Source organism: Canis lupus, chromosome 23 (assembly GCF_003254725.2).
Source record: "Canis lupus dingo isolate Sandy chromosome 23, ASM325472v2, whole genome shotgun sequence".
Taxonomy (NCBI): Eukaryota; Metazoa; Chordata; class Mammalia; order Carnivora; family Canidae; genus Canis; species Canis lupus.
Window position 1 is genome coordinate 46,426,236 of NC_064265.1, and position 22,464 is coordinate 46,448,699.

Here is a 22,464-nt window from a genome sequence, read left to right on the forward strand (position 1 = left end):
GTCAGCTAAGTGCTACACTATTTAGTTTTATTAGGGCTGGTATTTCTGAAATCAATGATACCAGTCACCATAGCTACAGAATCAGATTATTCCAGTATCTTTCATGGAATATACTAAAATTTACATGAAAACTATTATTATCAGAATACTCAATTTGCCTATAAGCAAAAAATGATAGCAGGTTTATAGATACTTTCCTTGCAGAAGGAATTATAACTTTCAGATATCAACCATTACACTATTATTAAGACATTTAGCTAAAACTGGAGAATTAGCTATCAATTTAAAGTGATATATGATCATGATTAGTTTAGTAATGAGTGAGAGTGTTTTTGATGCTGGTTATCTGACCTAAGAAATAAACCAGGCTCTGATGGCTTAGAAGCAATGTTCCTCTCTGAAAAAAGAATTCCTTGTTGATTTATAAATGAATGTCTGCAATTTAATAACTAACTCTAATCATAAATATTGCATATTAATTTATTTTGCAATCAAACCTTGCTGTTTATTTTGTTGATTGTATTATTCATTTTTGTACACGTATTTTAAAGTATATAAATTTTGGCTATTGATACCTTTAGAAATACCTTCTCATGATTTATAGCCAAAGAAAAGATATAAATTTTGTGTTTTGTTATAAATATACTACAGAACAGATATCTGCTACCTCTATATTGCCTACGATTGTCACCCTGAGAGGCATCTTGATGCAGTACAAGGGAAACACCAGGAGACATGTAGTTTTGGAGCTAAAGAAATGTCTAGCTCTGTGACCTTGGACAAGCTACCTAATCTTTTCAAGCATCAGTTCCTTTTTATTGCGTTGCATAGTAATCCCTTCCTCTTGTGGAGTTCAGGCTTCTATAGTGGTGAACCAATGAATTCTGACCCATAATTATGAAAAATCTAGTTAAAATATCTTGTGCTAATCTGAGAAGCATTAAACTGCTAATAAGGTAGGAGAAGCTTCTAGGCCAAAAAGTTTTTTAAAGACACACACACAAACAAAACACACACACAAAGATAACTCTATTACTTGATGTCCTCTCTGCTCTAATGGGATATATCTATCAGAAAAACAAAAACTGTTTGACTAAGATTAGATAGAGATTGAAGTCAAGTTCCTGGGCCTCCAAAAAATGGGGACAATTATGAAGTACTCCTGACTTTAAGTGAGGCCCTGAAGAGATACAGTCTCACTGTTGGGGTGAATGTGTTGTAAAACAAGACCCATACTCATTTGAAGCCTTGCTTCACATCACCTGGATGGTTTGGAGAAATCTCGATCTTTGAACTTAAATTAAGTTAGTATGAACAGTTAATATTCAAGTATACTTGATAGAAATGTATAAAACTTATCACTGGAGAAATATGGTATTGTTATGGACTTCAAATTATTCCTGCAAATATTTTTGGAATTCAGTATCCCGCACAGAATAAAACATATCGAGGAAAACAAGTAAACAAGAAACCATGAAGGAAAGCATGCAGAATTAACAGACAACAGATAGACATTTTAGAAAATTCAGATACTGCAGTTATCAGCCACAGAATATAAATAATTATCCTAGTTTCTTCAATTAATTCACAACCATAATTGCAAATTTCAGCAGAAAAGTAGTTTTGAAAAACAAATAAAAATGCCAAAACTAAAAAATAAAATTATCAAAATAAAAACTTTATGAATTGCTTAAGTGATTTTACATAGCTGAAGAAATCATTTATGAGCTGAAAGATGGGTCATATGACTCATAGGTGATTATGCAAAATGAAGCATGGAAACCCCCAAAAGATAGACAATACAGAAGAGAAGAGAAGAAATATAGCAGACACAGTATGAAAATCCAATAGACTTTTAAATATTATGCTAGAAGAGAGGGGAAAGAATGGGAGAAAGGAATATTTGAAAATATAATAGGACATTTTGCAGAGCTGATGAAGGATATCAAGATACAGATAAAAGAAGCTCATGAACCCTAGACATATTTTTTAAAAGATTAAAAATAAATAAGTAGCTAGAGAGAAATCTATATATAGACACTGCAAAGTAAAAGTTTAGATAACCACCAATACAAAATCAAACAAAAAGAAATAGAGGGGTGCCTGACTGGCTCAGTTGGTAAGGCATGCAACTCTTGATCTTGGTGTTGTATGTTGGGTGTAGAGATTACTTTAAAAATTGTTTTAAATCTGGGAAAAAAATGAAATAGAGAAAATCTTAGAGAAGAAAGAGTACCTTCACAGAAGTGCAAGTCATACTGACAGCTTACTTCTCAGTAGTGAGAATGTAATTTTTAAGTCAGTGGAATGTTACCAAAGAACAGCACAAAAATTACTGGCAACCAAATCCTTTGATGCACAAAAATATTACATACAAATAAAGAGAAATGGAATATTCAGGTAAACCAAAACTAAGAGAACTGCTATAAATGGAACACACTAAAAAGTGGTTTAAATAATTTCAGACAAAATGAAAATGCAGATAAAAGTTAACAATAGAGGAAGGAGCAAAGAGCAAGAATGTGGTTACAATGTGGATAAATCTTAAACCTGGAGAGTTTAAAATAATAAGATATAAGAAAGACAAATAATCAGTTCAAGAGTGGAGGGGAGGGCAGATTTTAAGTCTTACCGGCTCTTTTTATTATCTAAGAAGAAGTGAAGATTTAGATTGGCCTTTAATAATTTCATTTGTTTTTGAGAGGTTACAAATACACATTATAATTCTTAGGGTAATCATTTAAAGAATAGAAATACGGTAAAACTTATAAACTATAAAAGGAAAAAATAGAATAATTTAAATGTCAACTCATCTAAGTCAAAACTAGAGAAAAGAGAAAAGAAGGAAAATTCACAAAATAAGGTAGATCAAAATCAACTGTTTTAGTAATTAGAGTAAATATTAGTAGTCTAAATAACCTGGTTGTAAGATCAAGTTTGTCAGATTAGAAATATGAGTAAGCAGAAAATTTGAAAGTAAATGTATGGAAGATATATGGATGTTACCTAAGGTAATATCTAAAAGAATTACTACTGGGATCCCTGGGTGGTGCAGCGGTTTGGCGCCTGACTTTGGCCCAGGGCGTGATCCTGGAGACCCAGGATCGAATCCCACATCAGGCTCCCGGTGCATGGAGCCTGCTTCTCCCTCTGCCTATGTCTTTGCCTCTCTCTCTCTCTCTCTCTCTCTGACTATCATAAATAAAAAAAAATAAAAGAATTACTACTATATTAAGAAGATCATATCATTAAAGAAAAAGGTTAAACCACCAAGAAAGTATGACAACTCTAGATCTGTATGGATTTAATAATATGGCCTTAAATGTATGAAGAAAATACTAGAGCTACAGGGAAAAACACAAATGTTCAAAATCACAATGAGAGATTTTAAATTACCTCTTTCAGTAATTAAGACAGCAGGCAAAAATAATAATAAGGGTATACAGGACTCGATCAGTACATTTAATTCGATGGGTCTATAAAAAATAGGGAAACAAGCAAGTACATGTGATTATATTAAAAAATTGGCCAAATACTGGTCCATAAAGCAAGTCTCAAAAAATATCACAGGATTTAAATCACACATTTGGACTCTTAACCACAATGCAATGATTGGGAAATCAACAAGAAAGGGCAAATAAGAAAATATCCTTCTTTGTATGGAAATTTAAAAAATACATTAAGTACTTATGGGTCACTATTTAATAGAATATATATCTTGTATATGCTCCCCACATTTAGAACAATACTCTTAGGAAATTGTATTTCCTCAAAAGCATATATTGGAAAGGAAGGCTAGAATAAGCATCTGACTCAAAAAAAAAAAATTGAAGGAAGATAATAGTAATGGCAAGAACAGAAATTATGATATTCAAAACCAAGGCTTATAAGAAATATGAACAAAAAGCAAAAAGTTAATTCTTTAAAAGGACTAATAAAATTTTTAAGTCTCTGGAAAGACAAAAAAAGGAAAAGCAAAATCAGGCATAAGTAATGAACATCAGGATTGATAAAGGGACAATACCGCAGAGCCTTCAATATGAAAAAGAATTTGTCTTTGATGAGTGAACATTGTAGTCTTTGAAAGACATTTTGAAAAACTTCTTGAAGTTAAAAAATATCTAATAATATTTAAATTCAATGGAAAAATTCTGAGAAAAATGTAACAAGTTATAAAAATATAACTTGCAAGCAGACACAATAATAAGTGAATTTTATCACATTAATAGATAAAGGAAGCAGAATCATAGATCATCTTGCAGAAAAAGATTTAGTAAAATTCACAATAATAATTATTGGTTCACTAAGAATTGATGGAATGTCCTCAATCAGGTAAACTGCTTTGATTAAATGATATAATTTTAAAGAAGTATACAATATTGAATTCCACAGAATGAAGGATGGGGAAGAAGAAGGATGAGTGGTCAGTTCAGGGTGTATGGGAAAATCTTGAGCCTTAAACATAGTTACATTTATATTTATTATGAAGTTCTTTACTTGATTTTATGTGTATTAGCTATAAAGATAGTTTTTTAAAATCTATATGTTCAAAGATTTTAGCTACCTGTTGAGTTGAGTTTATTGGTCAAATATAAAATATTTTTGTATTTCTTCTTAACTCAATCTAAAATCAGCCCCCCTTATTTATTACCACACTTCTACTAATGTAAACAGTGTTCTTCATACTAGGTATTGAGCTAAATGGAATGTGGTAATCTTACAGGAGACAAAACACTGAAATGATTATTTAAATTCATTACTTTTTCTTCAACATAAAATGGTTATTTTTACATAAAACAATCTGGTAATGGATTTATACATATTTTATTTTAGTAACTAGATCTAATTACTAGCTGTGCTTAAAATGCAATGTAATAAATAAGCAGAGCTGCCATTTGCTTTTGCTAGTGTGTGTGTATGTGTGTGTGTGTGTGTACAATGTATACCAAAGGAAAAAATGTCACAATGCTCTCCCTCTTTAACTCTACATTAAGTTTTTAGAAATAGACTTCAATTTAGACATTATACTTTACTCTGAGAAGCATCAGAGTACCTACAGCTTTGATAATTACTATTTGTGACCTATGCTAGCAGATCTCAAGTTTTTGCATGCATGAGAATAACATGAAAGACTTATTAAAACACAAATTGCTAAGAAAAAAACAAAAAAACAAAAAAACAAAAAAACACAAATTGCTGGTTCCTCCCTATCTGACTTAGTAAATCTGGTTGAGGACCCAAGAATTTGAATTTCTAATAAATCCTCAGGTGATGCAGATGCTAGTGGTCCAGGGGCCACACTTGAGGAATTAATTAACGTATGAGACACAATGGGCCATTCCAATGTTGTAAGACCAAATAATGTACATAAAAACATCTGCTAGACTGTAATCCTCAAGATTATTGGTCTCCAGATATTTTTGGTCATGTATCCTATTAATAAAAAACTTCTAGTATACCCCAAATATATGCATTTTATAGATAAATATGTTAATTCACTAATGTAGTTTGAATATTTAAAAACATAAATATTAAAATGAATTAGACTTTGGCCCAGGATTTATCTGTTTAGTATCAGAGCCAAATTGGAGTTCCTAATTATGTGGTTTTTCCTTTAAGTGTTAATGCCTGTTGATATAATAATATATGTACATATTTTTTTTTTACTTACAAAAAATGTTTCCTCTGATTGCCATTCCTAGTTGTCAGAGTAAATATTTTGCATTTTAATCACACATTAGATGGTCTCTTTCTCCATCTATGGGGAAAATCGTACAAATCAGTTTGTTTATATTCATAGGATTTAAGTATAGACATATATCTAATATTCAATATAATACTGAAAATTAGAAAGTTCTTTGAGATATATTTTTGTTGTTTCTGATTATCTTTTTGAGATTTTGGATTTATATCAATCTATTGTTTTTAAATAAAAATATTTTTTCAATGAAAACTACTATTTGAGCAACTAATTTAAATTATTTTCAGCTCATAGACGACCCAGATGTGGAGATCAACCTCAAGACCCAGTGTTTAATTTATCCTGCCCTTCAGACTCTTGATATGGATTTACCATCATATCGGGAAAATTCACATTTTCCAATTCTGCCCAAATCATTGATGGTCAGGTTCTGGAGTGAATACTTTACCGTGGACAAATCTCTTGTAAAAGCTATGTTCTCCAATCAACATGTACCAGTGGAATCAAGCCATCTGTACAAATTTATTAATTGGAGTTCCTTGCTCCCTGAGAAGTTTAAGAAAGGATACTTTTATAAAAGTCCAACTTATGGTAGTTCTGAGCTGGCTAAAAAATATCCGGGGTTTCTAGATGTGAGAGCAGCCCCCTTGTTGGCTGATGACAACAAACTGCGAAGTTTACCCTTGACCTATGTCATCACCTGTCAATATGATGTCTTAAGAGATGATGGAATTATGTATGTCACCCGACTTCAGAATGCCGGGGTTCAGGTGACCCATAACCATATTGAGGATGGATTCCATGGAGCATTTTCCTTTTCTGGATTTAAAATTGCAGATAGACTAGAAAATCAGTATATGAACTGGCTAAGTGAAAATCTATAGTAAAAATCTGAGGAAGGGGTTCATAAAAGTATGTAAACTTCAAATAGGAAACAAACTAGTGAGAATCAAAGGGTTATGTTTGGGTTGATGTTTATCATCTGTGACCTTTCTAAGTCTTCATAGCCATCATGTGGTTTAGTTTTTTAAATCAGAGGATTCTTTATTTCTTGTCCCAAATGCTGTTTACTCACTTCTGTACTTTAGAAACTATCTACTTTCCTGTATATTTTTTTCTGCTTCTGTTATTCATTTCTTAAATTTTTTTTTTAATTTTTATTTATTTATGATAGTCACAGAGAGAGAGAGAGAGAGGCAGAGACGTAGGCAGAGGGAGAAGCAGGCTCCATGCACCGGGAGCCTGATGTGGGATTCGATCCTGGGTCTCCAGGATCGCGCCCTGGGCCAAAGGCAGGCGCCAAACCGCTGCGCCACCCAGGGATCCCTGTTATTCATTTCTTATAGCTGTAATTCACAGCCCTGGTTTTTAAATTGCCTACAGTATTACTATTGAGAAGAAAGTTTTAAACACATTTAGCTCGTGAAATGCCAGAGCTTCACCCAGCATGGATTTAGAGGCTTGCAATGCTGTTTTGTAGGCATTAATATGAATTATGTGCCAATTGTCTTTCAAAGCATTTGCCTCAATATGATGCCATTTGTCTATCACTACAAAAATCATTTCTTAATACAAGCTTTTCCTGTGCTAGTTACCAAATTTAATGCCAATGATCTTTTAGGCACTTTGGGGAAAAGCAGCTCCATACTTATAAAAATTAGGGACACTGAGGTAGGAGACAATAGCTCCACAATGTAGTAGTGGTGAACGAAGCTTGAAATATGGGAGAAATAATAAAACCAAATAGAAAAATTTGAATTTCTAAAAGTTCTTATGTCCATGTGGGCAAAAATTTGAATTTCTAAAAGTTCTTATGTCCATGTGGGCATAGTAGAAGGCAGCCTGAAATTAAGTTGTGTTCTTGAGCTGTCTTAGTGTGGATCGCTATAACATAATACCATAGAATGGGTGGCTTATAAACAATAGAAATGTGCTCCTAATATTCTGGAGGCTCAGCATGGTTGTCAGCATGGTCAGGTTTTGGTGTGAGTCTTCTGGATTGCAGATGTTAACTTCTCACTGTATCCTCACTTGGCAGAAAGCAGAGAGGAGAAGCAAGCTTTCTCATGATTCATATAAAAGCACTAACTCCTTATGAGTTCACCTATTCCTAATTATCTCTCAGAGGCACCACTTCATACCATCACATGGGAGCGTAGGCTTTAATGTAAGAGATTTAGGAGGATACAAACATTTAGTCTATACCCTAGACCATGAACTATAGTATATACTATGACCAACTATGAAACTTAGGAGGATAATAAAAACAAATAAAAATAAATAAATAAAAGAAACTTAGGAGAACACAAACATTGTCTATACCCTACACCTTTCTGTTCAACTATGAAATTTAGAAGGACACAAACATTTAGTCTACACTCTAGACCATGAAGAATAAATTGTAGTGACTGTAATTATCAATCTTGATGATCTTGTGGAAGCATTGAAGAATTCAGCCTAGGAGTAATATGGTGGTTTCTCGAAGCCACCAGAAATCAAGTCTTTACTTTTCTGCTCAACTATTATCAGGCAGAAAGAGGTTTTGGTCTTGGGATGGGAGAACCACAAACTTTCATTTCTGTTTCTATCAAGAAAAATAACAGAGTAGTCCTGGAAGCCTGGCCAATATATTTCTCATTTTATGTCTCATTTTATAGAACTACATTTCTTGTAGACACTGTCAGGGTTGCTTGAGGAATCATTTTTTTAACCTGGGCACATCCTCCTGAACAAAATTAGTATTCTTTCAAGTAAAACCATAAGTGAGAAGTGGATAGGCAATTGGCAAGCCACAAATTCAAATGGTTTAAGTAAAGTGGAAAAACAGAAATGTTTAGGGTCATATATTACACGAGATATGTATACAAATCAATCATACCTATGATTTCCAGTGGAGCATCATAGGGTCATTTGTATACTCAGTTGGAGAGGACTTTTTTCTTTTCTTTTCTTTTCTTTTCTTTTCTTTTCTTTTCTTTTCTTTTCTTTTCTTTTCTTTTCTTTTCTTTTCTTTCTTTTCTTTTCTTTTCTTTCTTTTCTTTCTTTCTTTTCTTTTCTTTTTCTTTTCTTTCTTTTCTTTTCTTTCTTTTCTTTTCTTTTCTTTTCTTTTCTTTTCTTTCTTTTCTTTTTTCTTTTCTTTCTTTCTTTTTTTTTTTGCATCTCTATGCCTCATTCTTTTACCTTTTTCAAACCACCTGCCGATCAATAAAAATAATCTATGTTAATAACTAGGTGGGGACATAGTCTTAATTTGGAATTGTAAGATTCATTTAAACATGGACAAAAGTTATGACACAATATACATTATTAAAGCTACCTACTTTGTTTTTTATGCCGTAAAATAAGGTAAATAATTATAGGTGTTCCTACCTTACCATGTGGTTTCTTGGATCCGAAGTTGCCAGGACTGGCTATTTTAATTGCTCTTTACCCCTCTCTACATTGGCCATCACTTCCAATTGCCCTCATTCCACACCTTAATTTCTGTGAGACATTCCTTGTCTCTGATTCTGTCCTTTCCCCAGTCTCTTCCCAATTTCTATTATCTTTTTCCACTCTGTTTTCTGGAACTCATGGATCATCATGAGCAGCATCCAGAAGCTTTTATCTTGCATTAACTTCCATCTGAGATGCAGTACTTAGGACCATGCTTCCTCTATTCTTCCCACATTCGTCATACCATAGTAGCTGAACATGTGCTAAATGTCTTCCTTGATTATTGCTGCTGCTGCCAGACAGTTCTGTCTCCTTCTGGCTTCCTGAATCATAGTAACAGACTGTATCACCAATTACCCTTCCATTTTGTAGTCAACTGTTGACCCCTGAGTCACTGGCTCTCATGCTTCAAAAATTTCACCTTTCAGCTCATTGTCAATACTTCAATATTACTATTGGGGATTTCAGAATCTATGTAGGTAACACAACCAGCAACATGGACTTACTTGACTTGTGCTTCCCCTAATGATCTTGCCCTCCATTCTGCATAAACTATTTGCCCTTATTATCATGTCTTGGACTTTCTTACAAACAAAAATTCCACTCCAATAATCTCAATGTTAAGTAGGCTACTGACTGTAATATGCTGTCTTTTTAGGTCATTCCCATCGATACTTATGATTTCTATAATACTTGGATTATACCAGCATTTAAAAATTCCTCATGACTAAGAAGTGTTTATGTCAGGAATGAAAGGATCATTCAACATTTTTGTTAGCAATAATGAGAAAAATCATATGTTTATTTCTAAATATCTTAAAGAGATAAAATTAATATTCAATTTTTAAATTTAAATAATCCTTATGTGATAGTAATAGAATAATAGAGTAATAGAGTAATAATGCTCTATTAATAGAGTAATAATAGAGTAATAGAAGGTTTATGTATACAATGGAATATTACTCAGCCATTAGAAATGACAAATACCCACCATTTGCTTCAACGTGGATGGAACTGGAGGGTTTTATGCTGAGTGAAATAAGTCAGTCAGAGAAGGACAAACATTATATGTTCTCATTCATTTGGGGAATATAAATAATAGTGAAAGGGAATATAAGGGAAGGGAGAAGAAATGTGTGGGAAATATCAGAAAGGGAGACAGAACATAAAGACTCCTAACTCTGGGAAACTAACTAGGGGTGATGGAAGGGGAGGAGGGCCGGGGGTGGGGGTGAATGGGTGACGGGCACTGAGGGGGGCACTTGACGGGATGAGCACTGGGTGTTATTCTGTATGTTGGTAAATTGAAACCAATAAAAATACATTTATTATTTAAAAAATTAAAAAATAAAGGGTTAAAAAATAGAAGGATATCTATATGGATAAATATTTGCCATATAAAATTTTGCCTCATGCTAATCTCTTTTAAAATTATATAGAAATTATGAATATCCATTATCACCTTTACTATATTTCATTGTTTTAGATAGATACTATCTATCTCAATTAGGCAAGAAAATAAAATTTAAAAGGTAAAAAATTGGAAAGGACTTAAATGATCACTATTTCAAATGACTTGGATGATTTAAGATAATCAAGCCATTATAATAGATATTCAGAAAGGTGACAGTTTAGCAAATTAGGAAGTAAAAATTGTTATATTTTGCACAAAAAACAACTAGTTAGAAGGAAAGTTAGAATCTATTTACAAATTTTCTCTTTTCTGTTTCACTTTGTTCCCTTGTCTCTGTAGAGCTTCTCTCTTTTCCATGCCCTCCCAATGAGCAGTGTACACATTTTATTAAGTCTCTTCATTTTAGTAAATTCTATGATCCACTATGACTCATGTACAGAATGTTCACCTCTTGGGTGTATTTTCTCATTTGGAGGTGGGAGGTGGGATTTTTTTTCCTCAGTCTAAGGCACTTCATTTTTTCATCTCTTCTTTGTAATTCACATCTAAATGCAAAAACCTAAAGCTTTAAAACTTTTAGAAGAAAACACAAGAAAAAAATTTTGTGTCAACTTTTTTTAGGTAAAGATTTCTTAGATGAGACTTGGGACAGAAAAAAGGTGCCAGACATTTAAAAAAGCAGGGGGTGGGGCACCTGGGTGGCTCAGTCGGTTAAGCATCTGCCTTTTACCCAGGTCATGATCCCAGGGTCCTGGGATTGAGCTCCATGTCTGGCTCCCTGCTTCTCCCTCTGCCTCTGCCTGCAGCTCCCCCTGCTTGTGTACTCACTCTCTCTGTCACATAAATAAATAAAATCTTTAAAAAAATAAATAACTAAAAAGTAAAAATAAGAAAAAAGATACATTGGACTTCATCAAAGTTCAAACCCTTTACTTCCTGAAAGGCATGATATAGAGAATAAAAAGACAAACCACAGACTGAGAGAACATATCTGAGAAGTATATATGTAATAATAAACTTGAGTCCAGAGTACAAAAAGGACTTCTATAATTCTGTAACAAGAAGCAAAATATACAAGGAAAAAAATGGGTGGAATATTCAAGCAGCTACTTCACTGAAGAAAATACATGATTGGTCAATGAGAACATAAACAAAAATTTAGCAATGTTAATCATTAGTACAGTTTATCCATTTCTTATAAAGTTAAACAGAACCTATTATATGACCCAGAAATTCCATTTCCAAAAAAATATGAAAACATATATCTTCATAAATACTTGTTTTTGTGTTCAAAAGAGTTTTAGTCATTATGGTCAAAACCCAAACAACTATTCATCACCTGGTGAATAAATTTTGATATATGTATATGATGGAACACCAATGTATGATGTAAAGGGATGACAGGACATGTACTTTGTAAGAGATGATAGAGATTCCTGTAAATGTATGGGTGCATGGATCACAGTTCAGCCTGTTTTGATGCTCTCTTCAGTGAGGCATAGATGCTAACTCATATCCTAAATCCTATGGTACTTCTAATGTTTCCTAAACTACAAAACTAAAAATTTCATACTGAGGAAATCACAAAAAAAAGTAATGACATCAGCCATTTCATTAGGCTTGTGCAAGCATTCAAAATCTCAGCACTCGGAGGTTGCAGCATGATAGAACTGTGGGGTCTAAGTTCCCCAACATTATTTTGTGCTCCTGACCTACAGTTAAGTGGGTCAGGCCATAAAGGAAGTAGCCAATGTGTCCAATTCCAAGTCCGATTCTCTCCTGCTTCCCATCATGCAACTAGTGACCCTGCCAGTTTGAGGCACTGCATTGCAATATTAACAATTGCTTTATTTTGAATGGCTTATGTGCATGATTCAAGATTTATGTCAGTGTTGGCTTTGTGTATTTCTACAGCAATAAATTGCCTTCATTAAGTTAAATCCCTTTAGTCCATCAACAACTAATTAGAGCAATTGAATAAACAGATTGTGCGGAATCAGCTGTTTTTCCTAGATGGGGTTGAAAACTGAGGGGAGTAAATGCAACCATTTGCATTATGTTTTCCTCTCTCTAAGATCTTTTACAATATCCACAATAACATTTCAAGTGCCTGAGCAGATTCTTGAATCCTTGGAAAGAAAGATAGGTATTAATTAAAAAGCTGAATAAATATGTAATATGAAGTGAATTGGTGAGAATCATAAGCTCTCAAATTGCAACCATTTACTAACCATGTGAGAAAAGCCTTAATTTTGCTATTAGAAACAGAGCTAAATATTAACACTTATTTGGGTCACAGAAAATAAGATCTTAGATCTTAGTTATTATTTAAAGTTTAGAAGCATTTCCATTACTGTTTTGGAAACTTATTCATAGCTGCAACATTGGAAGTTATACATGTCTCCTGCCTGGGTGAAATTTGTTTGAATATGAGTGAAATTATCAGAAAAAAATCACTCAGTACATAAGAGGCAAGCTCTTATGTTGTATTTTTACAATGCTGTTGTGTATGATGTTTTGATGTGCTATTATTTTTATTTCCTGTTTTAGTTCTCTAGATCCATGTAAGGGAAAAATGTCCTTTTCTAACCTTTGCCCTACACAGCATGCTTCTCTGTATTTGATATTTGCTCACAGATGAAGAGGTGACTTTTCCTATCAGCTTGCTTTTGGAAGCCTGACTGCCTTGATTCTTACATAGTGTGCATTATCTAAAAGACAGAGTGTGGTCTAGGTGGACAGTGGGAAAATAATCAACAAAAACATTTTCATACCTTTGTAAAGCTATACTTCTTTAATTTACAGGATTCCACTCAGAATGCATTATCTCTTTTCTACATTTTTAAAATGGTCATTAGTAAACAATTTGATTCTCAATGGTCATCACACTTTTATTCTACTATATCTTCTATATATCTTCTATCTATATCTTCTGCACTGCACAGTCTTGGCTTTTTCTATGTTGCCACCCAGTTTACTGGAGCAGTTCTTAGGGCTCGTTCAATAATTTGCTACACTTCACATTTCAATCCACCAGTTCAGGCAGCATCAGGGGGTAAATTTTTTTTAAATGGAGGATACTTAAGTCAGATCCATATGGGCATGAATTTTGATTGTGTTTCTTTCTTACTGTAATGTTAATAATAATATGTACAATTATAACATTACCATTTATGATGACCTCCTAGATGCCTAGAGTTATTATTAGTTATTTATATTCATTAGGAGTTTAATTCAAACAACAACCCTAATAGGTATGTATTAACATACCTTTATCATAAATGAAATTATTGCCTCCAGAATAGTCTAAGAACTTTCCCTTATCATACAGCTAGTAATTTTATGTTTCAATTACTTTACCTTTAAAATTGGGGCACCTGGGTGGTTCAGTCGGTTAAGCTTCTGCCTTCAGCTCAGGTCAGGATTCCAGGGTACTGGAACATGGAGACCTGCATCGGTCTCCTGGCTGAGCAGGAAATCTGCTTCTTCTCTCTCCCTGCCCCTGCCCCCCAAGTCATGCTTGGGTGCTCTCTCTCTGAAATAAATAAAATCTTTAAAAAGATAAAATTGTAAGCATAATACAAACATATTTTTTAAACTATAAATACTTTTATTACATAAATTATGATTGAACGGAAGAGAGTTTATTTAGCTTTCTTCACCTTGATCCTACTCAGAGCTCTAGCTTCATGATCTTTGGCACATGGCAAACTTTTGATTACCCTGGAATTAAATTGGACTCAAAGCGATGAATACAAGAATGAACCCTGCTGGAATTCCAGCTGAAGTTTATTGACCTTAGTATTCTTTCTTCATTGCTTTTGAATTCTTCTCGGTATAGTGTGAATGAAACATAGGACCAGTTAGATAGGATTCACTAGGGCTTCTAGGTCACTCTGTGAAAGTCATCTCAAAGACAACCTGCTTAAAACTGTAATTTTTTGAAGACACACACACACTCACAACACACACACACACACATATTTAGGGAGATTCCTGCAAATGCTTCCCAGATTTTGTAATCTTGGGAGGAGAAGAGCAGCTGTTGCAGACGAATGACATAAGTTGACCAACACCCTTACCCTTTCTCTCTCCTTTATGAAGTAAAATCTTAATGAGCAGGAGACAAGGACACGGAAGTGTTGTCTTTCAGAGCATTGGTGAAAACCTATTACAGTTGTCAATAGGGAACAAAAATGGCAACAACAATAACAAAGACCTTCTAGGATCTGGGCAGGAGCAGTATTTAAGGTGAGATTACTAGTTAAGGAAATAGTTTTTTTTTTTTTCACTTCATTGAAGCATAATTCACAAAACTGTCATATATTTAAAGTATACAATGTGATGATTTTATATATATATAATATATATTTATATACACAATTTATATATATATATATATATATATATAAATTGTAAAGGATTTCTCCCAACAGGTTAATTAACACATCCATTACCTCACATATTTCCCTTTGGTGTTGTTGCCATGAGAGTATTTATGTTCTGTTCTTTTTTTTTTTTAATTCTTTTTTTATTTTATGATAGTCACACAGAGAGAGAGAGAGAAGCTGAGACACAGGCAGAGGGAGAAGCAGGCTCCATGCACCGGGAGCCCGATGTGGGATTCGATCCCGGGTCTCCAGGATCGCTCCCTGGGCCAAAGGCAGGTGCCAAACCGCTGCGCCACCCAGGGATCCCTATGTTCTGTTCTTTTAGCAAATTTCAGTTGTATAAGACAGCATTATAGTCACCATGTTATACTTTGGATCCTCAGACTCTCAGACCTTATTCATCTATACCTCAAAGTTGGTACTCTTTTATCATCCTCTCCCTATTTTCTCCAACTCCTGGCAACCACTTTTCTACTCTCAGTTTCCAGGAGTTTGATTTTTAAAGACCTGTTGACTTGAGAGAGAGCACGAGCAGGGAGAGGAGCAGAGGGAGAGAATCTTTAAGCAGACTTCCTGCTGAACATGAAGCCATAATTGGAGCTTGATCATGACCCATGAGATCATGACTTGAGTCAAAATCCAGTAGGACAACTAACCAACTGAGCCACCCAAGCATGCCCCCATGAGTTTTATTTATTTTTTTAAATATTCCTCATATAAGTGATACCATGCAGTTTCTGTCTTTTTTGTCTTTTTCACTCAGCATAAGGCCTTCCAGTTTATTCATCCAATGTTGTTGCAAATGGCAAGATTTCCTTCTTTTTTTAAGGCTGAGTAATATTCAATGATAACATAGAGTGATAGATGATAGATAGATTATAGACAGCCAGTGAATTGTAAATATTGTGCTACTGTAAATAATACTACAATAAAAATGGATACAGATTATCTTAGCCATGATTTTTTGTATTTGACACCACAAGCAATCCAAAAACAATAATAAGTCGGACTACATCAAACTAAAAAAGTTCTGCACAGCAAAGGAAACCATCAACAAAATGAAAATGTAACCAATGAAATGGGAGAAAATATTTGTAAACCACATACCCAAAGAGTTACTATACAAAATATACAAGGGACTTATACATCTCAATAGCAAAAAAATAAATTGCTGTCTTAAAAATTGGGCCAAGGATCTGAATAGACATTTTTTTTTCCCAAAGAAGATGTGCAAATGGCCAAGAAGTACATGAAGTAAGTGCTCAGCATCACTAATTATCAGGTCAGTGAAAATGAAAACCACAATGAGATATCACCTTGTTACTTGTTAGGATGGCTGTTTACAAAAGATGAGAGAATAACGAATGCTGACAAGAACGTGGAGAAAAGGGATGTGATGCTGGTGGGAATGTTAACTGGTACAACCCCTATGGAAAACAGTATGGTGGTTCCTCAAGAAACGTAAAAAGAATCTCTGAGAAGGGTTTGCTTTTTGATAGGAAAGTTATCACTCACAATTTCTATTGCTTGTATTTATTGTACCAACTTATTACTAATCTTTAATTTCTTTAAAGTATATTTTAAAAAGGAAATAGTGTTGAACAAGGCAAGAAACAAAGGAATAAAGAGATAGAGAATAGAAATGTTGTAGGTGATCTTCAATAATCTTTCCCTCTAGGCCTTAAGCTGCCATTTATGCCTGCCCACTACCTTCATCCACTGTCAAATAATACAACAAAGGTTATGCTTTTTTGCTTTTGGTTGTTAATATTGAGTAAATTGCCACGCAGAGTACATACACCGGACAAGAAATTCATGGAGTCATTTCCTAAGGAGGAAAAGCAGACTTTTTTTGGTAAGTACTAACAAGTGAAAGGGCATGGTCCACATTGGTTGTGATAAGTAAGAACTAAGAACTAGCCATGTAGTAGAGATGAGTCATGTCTGTGCTCAATGGGTTCAAAACAAGTTCCACTGGTGACGAGCCAGAAAAGAATCTTCAGTTAGATTCAGGTAAGTGTTTCTTAAAGTTCATGGTTCTTTAAGAGCATTAAGGTCAGAGCAGTTGTAGAGACACACAACCTTAGGTTTGATTCTCAGCCAGGCAAGTACTCCTGGAAATTTACTTCTTTGTTTTTACCACCCACTTTCCACACAGAATTCCCTTGACAACAGAAAAAGGGTAGTGATACAAACTATTTTTCTTGCTTTTCTAGAAAGTAGAACAATGACAAAGAAAAGATTAATAATCTTACATTAAAGTCAACAGAGTAGCTTAACAATACCCCTAAGGTGCCTTTGTTTCTGATACGATTTGGTGGGGTTATTAACAACATATCAACTGAAATTATGTATTAGCTAAGATAGAATTTGCAGGAGCAAGAAATGACATATTAAGCTGAGAAATGCACATTAAAAATAGGGCTTAGAAGCTCTACATCAGTGCCTTTTGTTTTAAAAGGTCCTTTATCTTTCTCCAGCATACCAAACAATGGACCTTTCTAAGACTTGACTGTCATCTTTGCAACAAAGTTTTCATTATTCCTCCAAACTATTCCAATACTACATAGCACTTAATATATTCAATTCACATGTAATAATTTTGAATTCATGAAGGATATAATAAAAATTAGATGTACCAGTAAAATATAACAAAACTTTTAATTTATTGTTATTATTGTTTATGTTATTTTTATGACTCCCTTTGCTTTCCTTCTCTTCTGGGGGGAATCTGCTTCTACTATATTTTCCAGAATCTTTGAGAATTAACATACTCTTCTCCCAGGGGATGTTCCACAATTATTTGCGCTGTGACTATCTGAAGGTAACACAATGCTGGTAGATTGGACAGGACTTGCCAGAATGTTGAATATTTGCTTTTACACCATGTACATTGAAACTTGAGCTCTTATTAGCAACACCTGATATCACATGATAAAAACTTTTGTGCTAATTCAGGGAACTCTGTGGCTAAGAAGTTAGGTAATAATAGTTCTGGGTAGGGCTTGCCTCATGTTTCCTTTGTTTTAGGCATTGAAATAAAGTATAATACTGTCTTGCTGAAGAAACAGAACCTGAGTTACAGGATGGTGGAAATATCTTTTCACTTTCTCATCTTGGGAGTCTTCATAGCTAGCATATTATACTCATACATGCCTCTCAGATAATGTCAAGGAACCGTGGAAAATGGTGTTTAATGCTGTTGCAAAAATGGCATCATATTTGTTAAATCAAATTATTTACTAATCGAGAGAGACAAGTTTTCTAGGATTCTAAGGGTTTTTTTTGTTGTTGTTGTTTTTGTTTTAAATTCTACATGTCTCTGGCTTCCTATTGTCAAAGTTTCCTGATTCCTTTATGATATCTCTGAATGACCTCAGAATTGATCTTGATAACCAGATGAGCAAGGAAGCATTCAATTTATATTTCTAAAATGATCCATTTTAAAGTAGCAGTGAATTTTTTTAAGTGACAATTTTTTCCTTCAATTTTTTTACTTACATGTGATTTTAATATTTTATACAAAACTCAGAAGTCAGATGTTTAAATTACTCTGTAGTTATCCATGACATGTAAGCATTAATACTGGATTTGGATTATATACTATGGACATGTAAGTAGGTTCTTATGAAAATATACTATAGATTGTCTGACTGAAAAGAGTGCCTTTAAAAAACCATGAGAGAAAAAAAAAAAAACACCATGAGAGGTTAGTGGCAGTGGAAGAATGTCTATTATTATCTCTATTAGGGCTACTTCTCTGGGAGCCTGACCTAGTTTATTTCCTCTAATCCTCCCACTACCAAATTAACCTTCTCTCCTTCCCTTTCTTTTAACTTTTTACTTTAATCAGGAAAGATTTTTTTTGGTGGTAGAGATTGGAAACTGCTAAAGCTCTGATAGGGAGAAATCCTTGATCTTCATGTGCACATTTCCAGGAATGGAGAACTCATTACTTTTTTTTTAAGGTAGCCCACCCCATTTTTTCTAAATAATTTAAAATTTTATTTTTTGAATAGTAATGCATTCATATAGTTCAAAAATAATGTAATCAACATGAAAAAGGTATACAGTGAGGCACCCTGCTTCCATTCCTGTCTTTACCCATCCTTTAGACACTGAGAAATTACCATTTTTGATTTTGTTTCCAAGATATGTGATAAATTATATTCTAGTACAATTTTGTTCTGTGTTCTTCTTAATAAGAGTAAGTTTTAGAATCAGAAAAGCTCCTTTGTGCCCAGTTTTCAATTGAATTTTCTTTTCCTTTTTCTTTTTCTTTTCTTTCTTTCTTTCTTTTTTTTTTTTTTTTTTTTTTTTTTTTTTATTGTCCTAGGGAGATTAGGCCTTGGTAGAAGGAAGTGTAAATTTTGTTCCCCATTTCTCTTTGTCTTTAATACAATAAATTGGCCATAATGAAGTGGTTTTAAAAAAACACTTTTCTTCATTTAAAAAATTTTAGGGCAGCCCTGGTGGCTTAGCGGTTTAGTGCCACCTTCAGCCCAGGGTGTGATCCTGGAGACCAGGGATAGAGTTCCACATTGGGCTCCCTGCATGGAGCCTGCTTCTCCCTCTGCCTGTGTCTCTGCCTCTCTCTCTCTCTCTCTCTCTCTCTCTCTCTCTCTCTCTGTCTATCTCTCATGAATGAATAAATAAAATCTTCAAAAAAATTTTATAATTTATCCGTGTTTAAATTATATCTCCTGGACTTTGATAGTTAGAAAGGCTTTTTCCATGACTACAGGAGAATTCACTCAGTTTCTTCCAGTACTTTCATGGCCTTTTTTATACTTTTTTACACCTTAGTTCCAATTAGAATTTCTGTTAATAAATGATGAGTGATATAGATTGAACTTTACTTTTTTCAGCTTGTTATCCCAGTAGAATTTGTTTTAAAGTCCCTTAGTGATTTGAGAAAATATAAAAGATTCATACAGACTTCTAAGAAATAGCCAAAAGGAAATGCCTCCGACATTATATATCAAAATATATTAGAATAGAATGTGTATTGCTATGGTTGGGTGGAATGTTTTCAATCTGTCAGTGGATTCTGTGGGTTCATAGTGTTTCAAACTTTCTTTGTGCCTACTGTTTTTCTGTTTTCTTGCTCTATCAGTTAATGAGATGAGTGTCGATCTTCTCTAAATTATTAGTGAAACTAATACTTTTGGATATTTCTATTTATCTTTTCAGTCTTCCCAGTTCTTGCTTTCAATTATGAAGCTCTTTTACTGTATGCATGCACAGTTAGGATTGCTGTGTCTTCTTGGAGAACTGGCCTTTTATTTCATTATGAAATGTCTGTAATTATTCCTGGGTGTATGCCTTTTTCCAGAAGCTTGTATGAATATATTTATCTTTTTTAATGTCATCATAATAAGATTTCTCTTTTGCCATCATTTTAATAAAATTTGGAGAAATGAGGAAAAGTTAAAATAATGCTTATTTCACCATCTTGTTCTATAAGGCACTACTTTTGAATTACACATTTGAAATATGAACATTTTTTTGTTTCTTAGAGCCCCAATCATTCTAGACCTTTATGAAACAACTGAAATCTTGAAATCACAAAGCCTTCTGCTCACTTTGTCTATTGACTAGTTGGACTATTTATTTCTATAAGTTATGTATTCTAGGTACTAATATTTTCTTATTTAAATGTATTGGAAGTATCATTATCCATATTGTGGCTTTTTTTCAATAGCTTTATAAAATATTTTGAGTAATATAAATTCTTGACCTTAGCCAAACTGAATTTATCAATATTTATGTCATAATTTCTGTTTTTCTTTTTGGGGGGGGGCTATGTATGTATATTTTATTAAATTCTTCTGAAGCATTCTTTGCTCTCCTTTATCCTCATGGACTCTGGAAGTATAGGGAAAGCAAATGACCTGAAGTTCTCTATCATCACATATTTGGTTTTCTTCAGGTAACTTTAACCTGCCTGAAAGGCCTTCTGCTCAGTTAATCATACAAATTTATCTTCCCTCCAAGTCTCAGTTCAGTTACAGGTTAAAAACCCTTTTAATTTCCCAATATCTTTACAGCAATCCTGAAGAACATTGCCCTTACTTATAATAAGATATTATCTTATAACTTATGTCTTTCATTTGGCTCTGATTTTTTTGACGATGAGGAACATTTAGCACAGAATTATATATTCCATAATAGTATTCCTATGGGTGAATGCATAAATAAGGATTAATTTCACATATGGTAATTCATCATATGGTAATATAGCATCTGGATTTCTATATCTTCTGGTGCTGTCATGGCCAGTTTTTCTGAGAGAATGTAATTAAGATTCTTTGAGTCACATCAAATATTAATGTGCACTTCTTTGTTCAAAACATTTTGACACTGTGTGCATGTTTTATTTTAGGCCCAGCTTGTTGAAATGTTGGGACTAAACTACTTCAGGGAATCCATGATGTTCTCTTCAAGCTTTTAGTATGTTCCACCAACATCAGAGGAAAATGTGACTGTGAGAGGTACAACATTTAACAATACTTCTGTCCATATATATGAACCAAAACAGAAGCCAGAATCATTAAGAGGTTTATTTTATATCCATAGTGGTGGTTGGCATTTGGGTAGTAATGATAAGTGTGATATGTTGGAAAACTCACTTTATTGCTATAATTAGCTATTTTTCAGTTCATGATCTATAAATTAAATATTATGTTCCTGATTTTGGAATTAGTTTCATTAAGCGACATGAATTAATGGAGTTTTTGAAATCTCTATTTAAATAAAAATTTAAAATATTTTTGTTACCAAAATTATAAGAGTTTCTGACCTTACCACTGTGACAGAACTTAGAAATTTTACAGGATGATGATTAAGCTCCCTAGCAAATATATAAGGCTTTTTGTGTTGTGAACTTGCCAACATATAGCTGGGAATGTTTTATTTTTCCTTCAAGACTCAAATAATTATTTTCAAAGTATGCTTTCTTAATGTCCCCAGATGAAGGTGGAAAGACTATAAAGTTTCTCTTTACTGAAATGTTAGGGTCTGCTTTCTTCAAATTGTCTCTTGCTAACAGTATAGAACTAAATAGGAGTTCTTTTCTTTTTTTTTTTTTCAGTTTTTTTTCCTCCAATATACTTATCCCTTTCTCAGATCAAAATGAACTCCCCCCACAAAAAATACTTCAGATCAAAATAAACTCTAAAAAATAAGAGATTTCCCTCCTTTGGGGTATTACAATAAAAAGGAAAATAGACTAAAGGTAGAAAGACTGCGTTCAAGGCTCCAAATCCAGAGTAGGGAGTAGGGAGTGTGGTCTATAAGGAAAGACATGCCATGGTTCTGGTGGCTCTGTGCTCTCTGACAGCACAGAGGAAGTCCAAATAGTCCTTATAAGTGTGGGGCCTGGACAGGGGCCCAGATGCTTAGGTCCAAGGGGGTTCTGATGGTCAGTGTTCTAGGTTGGGTGACTCAGAGAGTGCTGGCATGAAACTATTTTAAAATGGTGAAGAAATGGGTGAGTCCATCATTTCAAGTGATTGAGAATG

The 22,464-nt window shown here is 33.7% G+C and overlaps 1 protein-coding gene across 1 annotated transcript in view; it reads left to right on the forward strand.

Annotated features, from left to right (window-relative positions):
• Positions 1–15,887, forward strand: part of AADAC (arylacetamide deacetylase) — a 33,412-nt gene extending 17,525 nt beyond the window's left edge. Inside the window, exon 5 of the mRNA XM_025436141.3 lies at positions 5,989–15,887. Within this exon, the coding sequence (XP_025291926.1) occupies positions 5,989–6,585 (597 nt within the window). The 3' untranslated portion in view covers positions 6,586–15,887. The remainder of the gene's footprint in view (positions 1–5,988) is intronic.
• The last annotated feature ends 6,577 nt before the right edge of the window (positions 15,888–22,464 follow it).